A 15,287-nucleotide genomic window follows, 5' to 3' on the forward strand; every position below is an offset into this window, starting at 1 on the left:
GTTTGGCATGCAACGGCTAATGGTCCAAACCAAACTAGAGGATGCATGTCCTGCCCATGATGGCTGTCACAAGTACTGTAAAGCGCATTGCAGCAGCACAGGGAGCAGGCAGGACATCGGGAAGGCAGAACATCAGAGGCACTAGAGGCATTGATGGTATGCATTTTTATACTCTCGACAAAAGAGCCAACATTCAATGCAGAATGATGTTATTCATGACCTCATTCAAAAAGACATGTTCAAAATACTATTTAACACTGAATCAAACGGTGAGTCAGTATCTTAGTTCTCACGATAAATACCTCCATTTGAATGTTCTAGTGAGCCATGTGCTTCCCCTTAGCTCACCTATGGTGCATATTACACTATGCTCAGTGGCAAAACTGAGTTCCCTACTTTGTGCTGGATGACAACAAAGGAACATGTTCAGCATTTGGGGATTGTCAGGCTGCTGCTGCATTTCAAATGGACATGGATTGGCCTCATTGCTTCCGATGATGACAGTGGGGAAAGCTTTCTGCAGAAACTGACACCTTTGCTTTCCCAAAATACCATTTGTGTGGCTTTCTCGGAAAGGACTAAAATAATCAAGAATGCTGATATGGATCGTTATATTATGAATATAGCAAAAATACATTCCAAGCTTTTAATACCCAAAATCAATGTGATTATAGTCAACGGGGACTCTCAGTCTCTACATGCTTTACTAATCATCTTATACAATACTGAATTTGGGAGAAAGCCCTATGTGGGGAAAGTTTGGATCACACCACCTCAGTGGGATTTCACCAGTGGAATTAGTGCAGCCGGCTTCTGTACAAAAACGTTCTATGGTGCATTGTCTTTCTCAGTCTCTGCACACGCAGTGCCCGGATTCCAGCACTTTCTTCAGAACCTGAAGTTTGATAAGTCACTGACGCTTTTCTTTTGCATGTTCTTGCAAGAGGCTTTTGACTGTCGTCTTACCGTTACAAAATCGAACAATCGTCCAAAGTGTACAGGAGAAGAAAAGCTGGAGAGCCTGCCTGGATCTCGGTTTGAGATGGAGATGAGTGGTGAAAGCTACAGTATCTACAATGCTGTCTATGCTGTTGTGCATGCTTTACACGCCCTACATGTGTCCAAACAAAAAACATTGTTGGCTGGAAGGAAAAAGAAGCCTTTGAATGTTCAGCTGTGGCAGGTACATTCACCATCATAGTGGACTGCTTCATATGAATGACCAATTCCTATACAATTCAGGAATTTGTGAATTTTCTATAGTAAGCAGAAGGATAGAATGGGCGCGGGGGGGGGGGAAGGTTGTGGCTCAGTGGTAGGGACACTTGTGCATGTGAAAAGGTTCCAGTTTCAATCTTTGGCATCTTCAGGTAGCACCAAGGAAGATCCCAGACTGAAACCTTGGAGAAGCATTGTGATGAAGTGCCACTAGGGATGAATGGAAGTTCCCTATGTAGGGTGAAGGCTACAAGAGAATGGACTGCATTTTCTATACTCCATTCTATTTTCTCCCAATCTAGCTCAATTCTTTCCTCCAAAACATTCACTTTAACAATGGTGCAGGGCATGAAGTCTTGTTTGTGAATGGGGAATTGTCAGCTGGCTACGACATCATCAACTGGGTGACTTTCTCCAATCAATCCTTCCTTAAAGTCCGTGTAGGAAAGATTTCACCAAGCCAAGTGTTCAGTATCAATGCTGATGCCATTGTGTGGAACAGCATATTTGAGAAGGTAGGAGTCTTGCGAAACTCGGAACTGGATGAGAAGTTGTTGCTTTCAGGCTGTTATAGCACAGCTGTTTGTGAAGCTCCAGTCTACATGCCTCAGGCTACAATCCTATCTATATTTTCCAGGGAGTAAACCCCATTGAATATAATTGTACTTAGTTCTGAGTAGACATGCATAGGATTGGGCTCTCAATATCCTCATGGTCTTGAACAAAATCCAGTTGGGATACTATTATCAGCATAGATATATACTATTTCAAAAAACACAGGCTGCGATGCTGATCAACATACTGTCCTCATTGAAAGGGACATAAACTGAAACTCAGAGTGAGTCAGGGTCACCAGATGTTTAACATGGTTGTAACCTGTGGGTCACCTGCTCCAGGTGCTACATAAGATCATAAGAAGAGCCCTGCTGGATCAGGTCCATCTAGTCCAGCTTCCTGTATCTCACAGTGGCACACCTGTTGTCTTAGGGAGCACACAAGGTCACAAGATACTTGCATCTCGCTGCCACTCCCCTACATCAGGCGTTCTATTTAACTTCCCCCCCTCCCCCAACGAGGACAACAGACTGCACCAGGGTTTAACTTGGGCCACTTGATTAAACACAAGTGACCTTGGCCATGCCAAGGGGGGCACAATTTTTGGAACAAGGGATGGTTTTTGATATCCTGACCTGGGACAAGACCCAGAGGCTGAAACATGTAGCATCTGGTGCTGCAGAGGTAGACAGGCAGGAGGAGAAGGGAAAGCAGGATCAATCCCACCTGAGGAAGAGGCACTGGCAATTGTGGCAACCCCATTCGGGTTTGGCCATCGCCCCCCTGTCCTTCTCCTTTGAAGGTTCAAAAAGAGACTCCAAAGGAGAAGAAATGAAGGGAGGGACCAATCTGCAGGGTCACCACCACTGCCAGCGCCTCCTCCTCCTCACCATCATTGCCCTGAGCCAGTGGCGTAGCTAATGATTGTGTAGCCTGGTGCCAAGCTCAAAATGTTGCCCCAGAAGTGATGTCGCAACCAGAAGTGACATCACACCTCGGCTTTTTAAAAAGTGAAAATTGGGAGGAACCCACTTCCTCCCCCCAGCAGCTCACCACCCACTTGCTCTGCTGCCTCCCGCCAGTCAGTGGTGTAGCTAAGGCATCTATCTGCTACCTGGGGTCAAAGAAGATTTTGTAGCCCCCCCTGCATGAAAAATCAAATTTAATCAAGTAAATAAATAGAAAGTTATTTGTTCCATGCTGTATCATAACAACATCTCATTGACACTCAGAATAATCAGTCTCACTGGTCAGTTTGGAGTTAAGCAAATCCACTTTTTGTTGCACAAGACAGTTGTGTTTTCATTTTCATTTTCATGGTTAATTAGCCATAATATTTGATATAATACAGATATTCCAGTGCAGTTTATTTCACTGCATTCTGCATTAAATTACCTTTCCAATGATGTATAACATGATGGTATTATTCATACATACCAAGATTTTCACAATTTTGGTCACTACTGTCAAGCTCAGCTTGTTGCCCCCCTAAAGTCTGATGCCCAGAGCAACTGCTACCCCCTGCACCCCGTTAGCTATGCCACTGCCCTGAGCACCACTGCCTCGAGAGACTGAGGACCACACCAGACCTGTATGCAAATATATGATCCAGAGATGTTCTTCTATGTGGAAGCATGTCCATTTTCTCAAAAGAGACCATGGGGTAGTTGGGGGTGACTAAAACCAAGATATGAAGGAAAGAGATTCACTGTTTCCCATGGGCGGTTTTTGATTTATTTTGATCCCCCTCCCGATTTATGCCCCAAATGGTAAATTGCATAGAAAAAATTAAATCCTTTTTATCCTCCACATAAGACTGAGAACTTTGAATCCCTGAAGAATTCTGGCAGTCAGAATATTGACAGTAACTCCTGTTGCAAGACAGAGCTACGTTTCTTATAGGCTATACTGATAGACATCCAGAGATTGATTCAATATGTCTCCCATTGTCTTATGGTTAGATGCTGCCCCAGTCCAGGTGTTCTGCGAACTGCCAACGTGGACACAGCAGGACAATTATAGAGGGGAAACCTGTCTGTTGCTATGGCTGCTCTTCATGCCCAGATGACACGATATCGAACCTGACAGGTGTGTAACTGCGCATTGACAAAATGTCCTACAATATTTTCAGCTATTTGTTTGCCTTCACATTTCAACATATCCTTACATAGCTCATTCAGACACAAAGCTTATATGGTGACTTTGGAGCAGTCACCAACCCTCAGCCTATCCAAACTCACAGGATTAATGTGAGGATCAAAAGCAAGGGAGAAGTTATGTACACTGCCTGAGCAGCTTTGAGGAAGGGTGGTGCATAAATGTGAGAAAACAAACATCAGATACATATATAAGGACAGCTTGGGGGTTCGACTGGACTTGCAGCTGCTCCTGGATTCCCAGATGGCGGCTGTGGCCAAGGGAGTCTTTGCCTGGTTTTGGTTGGTGCTCCAGCTGCACCCGTACTTGGAGCGTGTGGACCTATCCACTGTGATCCATGCCACAGTGCCATCAAGATTAGACTATATTAACAATCTAATCTAACAATTAGAATATATTTATATTAACGTGGGGCTGCCCTTGAAGACTGCTCAGAACTGCAATTAGTGCAGAATGCAGCAGCCCGTGTGCTTGCTGGAGTTTAGTGGTTCTACTCTGTTGGGCACCTGCTCCAGCAGCTGTACTGACTGCACATTCATTTCTGAGTCTAATTCAAGGTGCTGGTTTTGAACTTTAAAGCCCTATAAGGCTTGGGGGCAGGACATCTGAGAGACCACCTTCTTCCATGCAATCAGTCCCATCCTCTCCAGTCATCGGTAAGATCCCTTTTTGTGGGTGCTGACACTGATGAAGGTGAGAGAAGTGGGGGCAAGGCCTTCTCTCTAGGGGTACCAGTTCTACAGAATTCTCTCCCTCTTAGCTTATGAACGACTCCTTCCCTAGAGATTTCTGGGGGGGGGGGAGGCCTCAAGACACCTTTTACTTTTGCCTTCTGAGTTTAAGGCTTTTAATATGGGGGCTATTTAGGGGGCTGCTTTTTATCATTTTATCGTTTGCTGCTGGTTTATTAATCCCACTCTGGGTTTTTAATGAGTTTTTAAGGGTATTTATTTTTATGACATTTTAACAGTTTATGTTTATATATGTGTAATTTTGTTAATTTTCTGGAATCTACTTTGAGTGCCCAGCAGGGACAGAAAGTGGAGTAAAATTCTGTAAATTACATACATACATACATACATACATACATACATACATACATACATACATACATACATACATACATACATTAGAGATGTATAATTTTCTATTTTTATCATTTCTTCATTTGAAAAAATCACAATGTGGATGAATAGAGCTATTGACACTCTCTTTATTCTTTTCAGATGCACTTTATTGTGACAGATGTCCTGAAGATCAACAACCAAACTGGAATCAAGACCAGTGTATACCCAAGGTCATCACCTTCCTCAGCTACAAAGAGCCCTTGGGCATCACTTTGCTTTCACTTGCTGTTTTCTTTGCTGTGATCACACTTTTGGTAATAGTAATCTTTCTAAAGAACAGGAACACACCCATTGTCAAAGCCAACAACCGAAACCTCACCTGCATTCTTCTCTGCTCCATCCTGCTTAGCTACATCGCCTCCCTTCTTTTTATTGGCAAGCCTGGCAAGGTGTCCTGTCTTCTCCGGCAATCTGCTTTTGGCATCATTTTCACTGTGGCTGTTTCTTCTGTGTTGGCCAAAACCATGACTGTGGTCCTGGCCTTCATGGCCACTCAACCAGGCAGCAACATGAGGAAATGGCTGGGGAAAAAAGCTACCAACTCCATTGTTTTTTCCTGCTCTGTCATTCAAATGGGGATTTGCATTTCATGGCTGTCCACTTCTCCTCCATTTCCAGACATTGACTTGCACTCCCAGGCTGGGCAAATTATTTTGGAATGTAATGAAGGCTCTAGTGTCATGTTCTACTGTGTACTGGGCTATGTTGGTATTCTGGCCATCATCAGCTTCACTGTTGCTTTCTTTGCCAGAAAATTGCCTGACACTTTCAATGAAGCCAAACTGATCACCTTCAGCATGTTGGTCTTTTGCAGTGTGTGGATCTCCTTCATTCCTGCTTACCTCAGCACCAAGGGGAAATATGTAGTGGCTGTGGAGGTTTTTGCCATCTTGGCCTCCAACACTGGGGTACTGGCTTGCATCTTTCTCCCCAAGTGTTACATTATTGTGCTAAAGGTTGACCTCAACATCAGAAAGCTGCTAATAGAGAAAAGGGATTATTAAACAGAATTCTACACACTGTAGTTCTGATTTTTTTTCTTTCACATGCATCCCTTTTTGTCTAATTTGCTCAGTGCATTAAAGTTCTCAGTGAAGAGTAGTGGTAACTTCCTTTGGACTAATTGGTATGGATTTAGAGCAGTGGTTTTCAGATTGGGGCATCGCAACGCCCCAGCCTGAAGGCCCTGGCCTCTTTTCCCCTTAAGGGGCAGGGGTAGGAGGGAGGCAGGGAGGAAGCAGCAGCATGACCCCCAGGATTGTGCTGCTCAGGAGGACTGCAGGAAATGGGATGCACTCACCAGTCCTGGCACCAGCCGGTCAGGGGTGCGGAGAGCCCTGTGCAAGCGTCTGCAGGGCTCCTCAGCTCGTTAGAAGTGAAAGTGAAGTGACTGCAGAATGGAATGAAACAAACCAAGCTGAAGTATCTGTATTCTATCAAATGCAGAGCCAGTGAGATGTTATTATGACACAGCAAGAAACCAGGTCTTAGTATGAATCCACTCTCTTTTCCATGTATCAGAGCTAATGTTAGAACTCTTGTTCAGTTGTGTGCGTGTCATCAAGTTGGCCACTGGTTTTTTGTTGGCTACTGATTTGTTGGGTGACCTGTACTATTATATATTAAAATAAAATTAATGGGGATTACACCAACCTTAGTGATGCCTCAGCATTTAGGATGCGCTTATGATATTGTAATTTATTTTGTATGGTCTGGTTCAAGAGGAGGTCCATCGTGGGGGTGATGCAATGAGTTCTCGCATTGGGTGATGCAAAGCCTAGTGATGCTATTGTCTATACCTGGTGTAAGCCAAAGGAGAGTAAACAGGCAGCATGGGCCAAACCAAAGGGAATTATTTTTGGTGTGTGCAATTGCCACTGAGATCCTTCCCCTCCAGGTTGGTCCCCTGTTCTCTTCCTCACCCACAAACTGCCCCTCTGTGTTGGCTTACCTGCTCCAGTTCAGGTGACCAGCCATTGTAGTGGACTTCCAATCTGCCATTGGACTTCCAATTGGAGTTGTAGTGGACTTCCAATGCTCCCATTTTGCTGCACATGCCTTTGTAACACAGTTTATGACAGTGAGTATCATCATCGGGCAGCCCATAGGACAGGGCAGCTAGTCACCGCTTAGGTCACAATAGGAATATTTTTTCCTATCAAATAATTGTCTGTATTATTGTGTAACACTTCATAATGCCCCCCCATAATTTTTTTCCCCCTAAATAAAAGAATGCCCAACTCTTCTAGTCTCTCCTCCTCAGGAAGGTGCTCCAATCCCTTGGTTGCTTTGGCTACTCTTTCCTATACCTTTGTACTAGTATTCCATATTCTGTTTTGGATTGAATGACTGGAACTGCAATTTTATCCGCCACCACTCTCAGGTCTGCAGTCATGCCATGGAGTCTTGCTTGGCATAATACGGTATTGAGTAGGAGGCCTATTCAAAGCAGTGGGGTCACTGGAGGTTGAGGGGGTGTGGACCATACTGGGAGACACCATCAAAGGAGAAGTAACATGGAAAGCTCACTCCCCCAACCGGAGCCCAGGTCTCCCCAGACCTAGGCAGAACTGGTTATTGCTGGAATCATCTCTGGAACCCAGGTCATGTAGACATATTTACCTTGTGTCTGTGGCATCACTAGGGAAAGTCTCCAGAGCCCAGACCTACCAGGTTTCCCAAGGCAGAGCCCAGGACTACCTGCCTGGTAGACCTGGCCTCCCAATCAGCCTGGCCTCCATCTTTCACTCTCCGCAAGGCTTGGCCTACCAGGTGGATAGATCTGTGCTCTGTCTATTAAGTTTTGAGCAGTCTACTACATGCTTTATGGCACATTAGTAACAGCCTATAATGGTGGAGCAGTCGCTCTGTCAGTGCAGCAGCACCATTGGATAGTACCATCATTCTATAAGTGGTAAATAGAAAGCTTCAGAATGTGACTGTCACCAGGGGTAGATGTTCCTCAAAAAGATGTGTAAACATTGTTTTGGAAACACATTTGAAGGCTTCCCAAGAGGCTCGTTAAGATGTGTATACTTTGTTTTTGTCTCTGTTCTTCACATGCAATTAACAGTTATAATTGCATACATAACTGTAAATAAATAAAAGACCTGAACATGAAAATGTCAGCCGTTGTCAGTGCACCTGATCTATGAGAATGCTTGAGGTTTCCCAATATTTAAAGGAAATGAATATTTAAAGGAAATATTTATGAAAATGAACCCAAAAGCCTTTGCACACAGACTTCAGTTTTTTGTTTTTGTTTTAAATCTTAGAATCTTTCTAACTAGAGATTGGAAACCCTAACACTGTCTTTCCGAGATGTGTACCACCTTGGATTTCAGGTGAGCATTGCCTGCCTGAACAACAGGCAATCCTATTCAACAATAGCCCACCACTCTCCAGTAAGAAAAAAGTTAGTGTGTTCTGGACATCATTTCCTTTTTCATGTATTAGTTCATAAAGAAGGCAGCCTTTGTTACTGTGAGAAGTTTTAATATAGATAGTCAGAAGGCACAGTGTTGCTGAATCAACCTTATTGAAAATTCCTGCAGATTTGTAAGAGAGAGTTGAGTGTGAGGGGAAAATTCTGTGAGGGTTAGAAAACAACCCGGGAAAATTTGGCCTGGATAAGGTAAAGTCTAAGCTATGTGAAATGCTGAGTCACCATGAATCAGGTGAACTAACTAATTGTAACAGGTGTTGAGCTTGCATCAGGAGGAGGAGACACCACCCTCCTAATTCCCGCACAGTGCTTTAAAAGGTCTGCAAGAACCATCATGTCCCTGGGAAGACAGGGAAGCTGTTATCGTGTATGTAGCACGTTGTGCTGTCTTTATGTTTCGTTATTATGCTGCTGTTATCTCCATTGTAAATATAGACTGAACTAATGAAGACTTTGTGACCGAAGTGCTCTTTTGTGGGCTCAGAATCTGAGGCTGCATTCCGCTGGCAGCAAACAGATAAGACGCTGCTCCTTCCCCAACAGAGGGGAAAATTCACTTGCAGTGTTGGCGCTGACAAAATTGGGTGTCTACTGAGGCCTATGCTTTAGCAAGGGGCTGGCTGCTGATCCAAGTCCTTGAGTTCCGCTGCTCCTCTTTGCTGCCTGTTCACTTTCTCTGTTCAGTTGCCCCATTGGAGTAGTGAGCAACAAAAGGAGCATAGGGAAGGAGCGACATTTCTCAGCTCACATTGACCTCTCACCCTGAGCAGCAGTGCCGATTTTGCCCATAAAGGACAAGCAAATGGCCATGGTAACAACAACATGGAATAGATTTGTGTTCTATGCCTGCTTGCCCCCCCCCCCAAAAAAAAACAAACCTGAAATTGACATTGTCTACAGAGATTCATCTCCCAGCACCCACCTCCCCTATTGTCCCCTTTCTCCTTTCTCCCCTTTCTCCTTTCTCCGAAGTCTACGAGCAAAGGTGGGAGAACTGGAATGTCTGGTGACAAGGGAAAATATTGACATAGTGGGCATAACGGAAACCTGGTGGAATGCGGAGAATCAGTGGGATACTGCAATCCCGGGCTATAAACTCTACAGGAGGGACAGGCAGGGGCGTGTTGGAGGTGGGGTGGCCCTTTATGTTAAGGAAGGGATAGAATCCAGCAAAGTAGAGATTGAAGGTGGGTCCGACTCCACCGTAGAATCTCTGTGGGTTAAATTACCAGGCTTGTGCAGCGATGTAATACTGGGGGCGTGCTATCGTCCTCCAGACCAGAAATCTGATGGGGACCTTGAAATGAGGAAACAGATCAGGGAGGTGACAAGGAAGGACAGGGTTGTAATCATGGGGGACTTCAATTATCCTCATATTGACTGGGTCAATTTGTGTTCTGGTCACGATAAGGAAACCGGATTTCTTGACGTGCTAAATGACTGTGGCTTAGATCAGCTAGTCACGGAGCCCACCAGAGGACAGGTGACTCTGGATTTAATTTTGTGTGGTACGCAGGACCTGGTTAGAGATGTAAACGTTACTGAGCCATTGGGGAACAGTGATCATGCTGCGATCCGTTTTGATGTGCACGTTGGGGGAAGAATACCAGGCAAATCTCTAACAAAAACCCTTGACTTCCGACGGGCGGACTTCCCTCAAATGAGGAGGCTGGTTAGAAGGAGGTTGAAAGGGAGGGTAAAAAGAGTCCAGTCTCTCCAGAGTGCATGGAGGCTGCTTAAAACAACAGTAATAGAGGCCCAGCAGAGGTGTATACCGCAAAGAAAGAAGGGTTCCACTAAATCCAGGAGGGTGCCCGCATGGCTAACCAGCCAAGTTAGAGAGGCTGTGAAGGGCAAGGAAGCTTCCTTCCGTAAATGGAAGTCTTGCCCTAATGAAGAGAATAAAAAGGAACATAAACTGTGGCAAAAGAAATGTAAGGTGATATGGGAGGCCAAGCGAGACTATGAGGAATGCATGGCCAGCAACATTAAGGGGAATAATAAAAGCTTCTTCAAATATGTTAGAAGCAGGAAACCCGCCAGAGAAGCAGTTGGCCCTCTAGATGGTGAGGGAGGGAAAGGGGAGATAAAAGGAGACTTAGAGATGGTAGAGAAATTAAATGAGTTCTTTGCATCTGTCTTCACGGCAGAAGACCTCGGGCAGATACCGCTGCCCGAACGGCCCCTCCTGACCGAAGAGTTAAGTCAGATAGAGGTTAAAAGAGAAGATGTTTCAGACCTCATTGATAAATTAAAGATCAATAAGTCACCGGGCCCTGATGGCATACACCCAAGGGTTATTAAGGAATTGAAGAATGAAGTTGCAGATCTCTTGACTAAGGTATGCAACTTGTCCCTCAAAACAGCCACGGTACCAGAAGATTGGAGGATAGCAAATGTCACGCCTATTTTTAAAAAGGGAAAGAGGGGGGACCCGGGAAACTATAGGCCGGTCAGCCTAACATCCATACCGGGTAAGATGGTGGAATGCCTCATCAAAGATAGGATCTCAAAACACATAGACGAACAGGCCTTGCTGAGGGAGAGTCAGCATGGCTTCTGTAAGGGTAAGTCTTGCCTCACAAACCTTATAGAATTCTTTGAAAAGGTCAACAGGCATGTGGATGCGGGAGAACCCGTGGACATTATATATCTGGACTTTCAGAAGGCGTTTGACACGGTCCCTCACCAAAGGCTACTGAAAAAACTCCACAGTCAGGGAATTAGAGGACAGGTCCTCTCGTGGATTGAGAACTGGTTGGAGGCCAGGAAGCAGAGAGTGGGTGTCAATGGGCAATTTTCACAATGGAGAGAGGTGAAAAGCGGTGTGCCCCAAGGATCTGTCCTGGGACCGGTGCTTTTCAACCTCTTCATAAATGACCTGGAGACAGGGTTGAGCAGTGAAGTGGCTAAGTTTGCAGACGACACCAAACTTTTCCGAGTGGTAAAGACCAGAAGTGATTGTGAGGAGCTCCAGAAGGATCTCTCCAGACTGGCAGAATGGGCAGCAAAATGGCAGATGCGCTTCAATGTCAGTAAGTGTAAAGTCATGCACATTGGGGCAAAAAATCAAAACTTTAGATATAGGCTGATGGGTTCTGAGCTGTCTGTGACAGATCAGGAGAGAGATCTTGGGGTGGTGGTGGACAGGTCGATGAAAGTGTCGACCCAATGTGCGGCGGCAGTGAAGAAGGCCAATTCTATGCTTGGGATCATTAGGAAGGGTATTGAGAACAAAACGGCTAATATTATAATGCCGTTGTACAAATCGATGGTAAGGCCACACCTGGAGTATTGTGTCCAGTTCTGGTCGCCGCATCTCAAAAAAGACATAGTGGAAATGGAAAAGGTGCAAAAGAGAGCGACTAAGCTGATTACGGGGCTGGGGCACCTTCCTTATGAGGAAAGGCTACGGCGTTTGGCCTCTTCAGCCTAGAAAAGAGACGCTTGAGGGGGGACATGATTGAGACATACAAAATTATGCAGGGGATGGACAGAGTGGATAGGGAGATGCTCTTTACGCTCTCACATAATACCAGAACCAGGGGACATCCACTAAAATTGAGTGTTGGGCGGGTTAGGACAGACAAAAGAAAATATTTCTTTACTCAGCGCGTGGTCAGTCTGTGGAACTCCTTGCCACAGGATGTGGTGCTGGTATCTAGCCTAGACGCCTTTAAAAGGGGATTGGACGAGTTTCTGGAGGAAAAATCCATTATGGGGTACAAGCCATGATGTGTATGCGCAACCTCCTGATTTTAGGAATGGGTTAAGTCAGAATGCCAGATGTAGGGGAGAGCACCAGGACGAGGTCTCTTGTTATCTGGTGTGCTCCCTGGGGCATTTGGTGGGCCGCTGTGAGATACAGGAAGCTGGACTAGATGGGCCTATGGCCTGATCCAGTGGGGCTGTTCTTATGTTCTTATGTTCTTATGTTCCTCACATTTAGCCCAACCTACCCGAGTTTGGAAGCAACTAGATCAACACCTTAAGGTAATTAAAATGCACTCCTGGGAGCAAGCCCCACTGAACACAGTGTTAGCCTCAAGAGGCTATTCTAGCGCATAAGACTGCATCAGTGTTTATAATCTGTGTGAAATCTCCCTCATGAAGACCAGTTGGCCCCTTCAAGGTCAATCTTTAACAAATCACCTAAGGAATTTATATTTCATTTGGATTTTTGTTAGTTAATAATGGCTTTTGTGTCTCTCCACTGAAATTAACTGCTGCTGCTCTGATTCCACTTGAGATTCATTCTTGTTTGTATAATCTTTGTTTCAAATGTTCTTATTTCAAATTGTTCTTGTTGCAATGTTGATAGCCTTTTTAATGGGACCAAAAGGCAGCAAACCAATACCTTAAATAAATAAAATGTCTTTAGTTTGCTAGGATATTTGGGCTATGATTCTATCCACACTTTACTGGGAGTAAGTTCCATTAAACACAGTAGGACTTACTTCTGACTAGACATGCATAGGATTGGGCTTTTCATTTCATTGAAATTGGATAATATTTGACCATTGTCAAACACTTTTTCCTCTTTTTTTTTTTTTTTGGTGATAACAAGGCAAAGATGGAGTCAATTATTTATCCAGATATATTTCATTAATCTTATACTCACCAGAATCTACTGGAAGATTTGAACATGTTTTAACCCTAAAACACAATCCAATCAGTTAATCGTAGAGTCTAGCTCTGTGCTAGATATTGATAAAGAATGGACAGTTGTTGAAACTGACTGTGAAAAGAGAATATTGCTTGCTGAGACAGTATTGCTCCCACTAGATGTAAACCATGTACAAATTAGATTGGAAGAACCAAACCATCATCACAGAATTCATCCTTCTTGGATTTGGTGATCTCCAGGACTTGCAGCTTCTTCTTTTCTCTGTGTTCCTAGTGATCTACATCATGACCATGGCTGGAAACCTCCTCATAGTTTTCCTAGTTGTAACTGATCAGCATCTACACAACCCCATGTATTTCTTCCTGGGCAATCTGTCCTTCTTGGAGACCTGCTACAGCTCCACCATCCTTCCCAGAATGCTGGCCAGTTTCTTAACCAAGAACCAAAGCATCTCTGTCCATGCCTGCCTTGTGCAATTTGGGACTTTTGGTTTTTTAGCAGCCACAGAATGCTTTCTGCTGGCAGCCATGTCTTATGACCGCTATGTGGCGATATGTAGACCCCTGTATTACTCAGTCCTCATGAAATTCAAGATTTGCCTCCAGCTTGTGACTGGATCGTGGATTGGCAGCATTGTGGTAAACACTGCTTTGTTAATGTTTATATCACAGTTGGATTTCTGTGGCCACAATGTGATAGAGCATTTCTTTTGTGATTTTGTTCCTATGATGAAACTGACATGCAGTGACTCAAGTCAAATACAACTTCTATCAGCTATTCTCTCCTCAGTCTGTACCCTTCCGCCGTTCATTTTAACCATAGCATCATATGGGTGCATCATTATGGCCATTCTTGGAATCCCATCCACCACAGGGAGGCAAAAGGCCTTCTCTACATGCTCTTCTCACCTCATTGTGGTGACCATTTTCTATGGGACCCTCATTGTTGTGTACATTTTGCCAGACACCAATGAACTAAGAGAGTTGAACAAAGTCTTCTCTGTCTTTTACACCATCCTGACACCTCTGATCAACCCCCTCATCTACAGCCTAAGGAACAAAGAAGTGAAGGAAGCCCTGAAGAGAGCAACTAGGAAGTGTGCAAATTACTTAAGATTAAGAGTTAACTGAACATAAAGTCAAGGAAATGTCCTTCCAATGAAATATGAAGATTTTTCCTATTGTTATAGGATGAGAGTTCTGATAACTCCATTCTCACTTTCTTGACAAAGAGTGAATTACCAGGTGCAGAAAATAAAGTTAATGATTTCTGTTAAGGCATTGAATTAAATAAACAGAAAAGAGTAAGAGAATATTTCCACTGCAACCAACACTGATTTGAACCTGCCCTCTTCCCAGACCCATTCTGCTCTCCTCCCACCCTGACCCATCTCCTCCACTGACTCACCTGGGTCTGTGGGCTGGTCCAGAGCCATTTCTGCATGACAGATGTCTAATGAAACTTTGGATACAAATCAGAGAATTTATATTGTCTTCATAAACTACTAGAGTATATGAAACATAGAATGAAATTAAAAACTAGCATTGCATGTACTAAGAAAGAAAGAAAGAAAGAAAGAAAGAAAGAAAGAAAGAAAGAAAGAAAGAAAGAAAGAAAGAAAATTTCTAGGAAGGGTAGCAGTGGTCCAAAATGAGAAGAAAAGTATTTATGATTCATATAATGGGGATCCATTTTCAGACTCTCACTTTCTACTAATTGAGTTTAGGGTGCTGTCCAGAGCCCATGCTGGGCTGGTGCAAGCATGCTTTAAAGCATATTCACAACTACTCCAGAGTAAGCCAAGGCAGTGCATGAACATGTACTAGTTCCTGGAGGCCAAATCCAGCCCCAGACCCAGTAATTTTGCACTGGCTGGGGCAGGCCGGTGCATGTGTGTGTGTGGCGGGAGGATTTGGAGAAGGTGGCAGGAGGGCAGAATGGAGGCATGGGGGGAGCATTTTGGGGGGGCAGACTGGGAGTTGGATCAGGTCCAGGAGGAGGGTGGGATTGGCCACAGCTCCTTCAGCCTAATCCTAATTCCTGTAACTGACCCAACTGGCCTTACATGGGCCACTCAGATTTGCATCCGTGAAATTGCTGGTGCAGATCTGAGTAACCCCATAGAAGTGGCTGACAAGGAAGAAAAAAATTCCCTTAA

At 44.4% G+C, this 15,287-nt stretch overlaps 1 protein-coding gene across 1 annotated transcript; it reads left to right on the forward strand.

Moving 5' to 3' along the window:
* The first annotated feature begins 13,296 nt into the window (after nt 1-13,296).
* Nucleotides 13,297-14,259, forward strand: LOC136652388 (olfactory receptor 6B1-like). The gene has a single exon (XM_066629325.1). It carries the CDS (start codon nt 13,297-13,299, stop codon nt 14,257-14,259), a length of 963 nt encoding a protein of 320 aa, XP_066485422.1.
* The last annotated feature ends 1,028 nt before the right edge of the window (nt 14,260-15,287 follow it).

Source organism: Tiliqua scincoides, chromosome 5 (assembly GCF_035046505.1).
Source record: "Tiliqua scincoides isolate rTilSci1 chromosome 5, rTilSci1.hap2, whole genome shotgun sequence".
NCBI classification, from domain to species: domain Eukaryota; kingdom Metazoa; phylum Chordata; class Lepidosauria; order Squamata; family Scincidae; genus Tiliqua; species Tiliqua scincoides.

Coding starts and splice junctions, on each gene's coding strand:
- LOC136652388 (XM_066629325.1), top strand. CDS start 13,297: ATGTACAAATTAGATTGGAAGAACCAAACCATCATCACAGAATTCATC.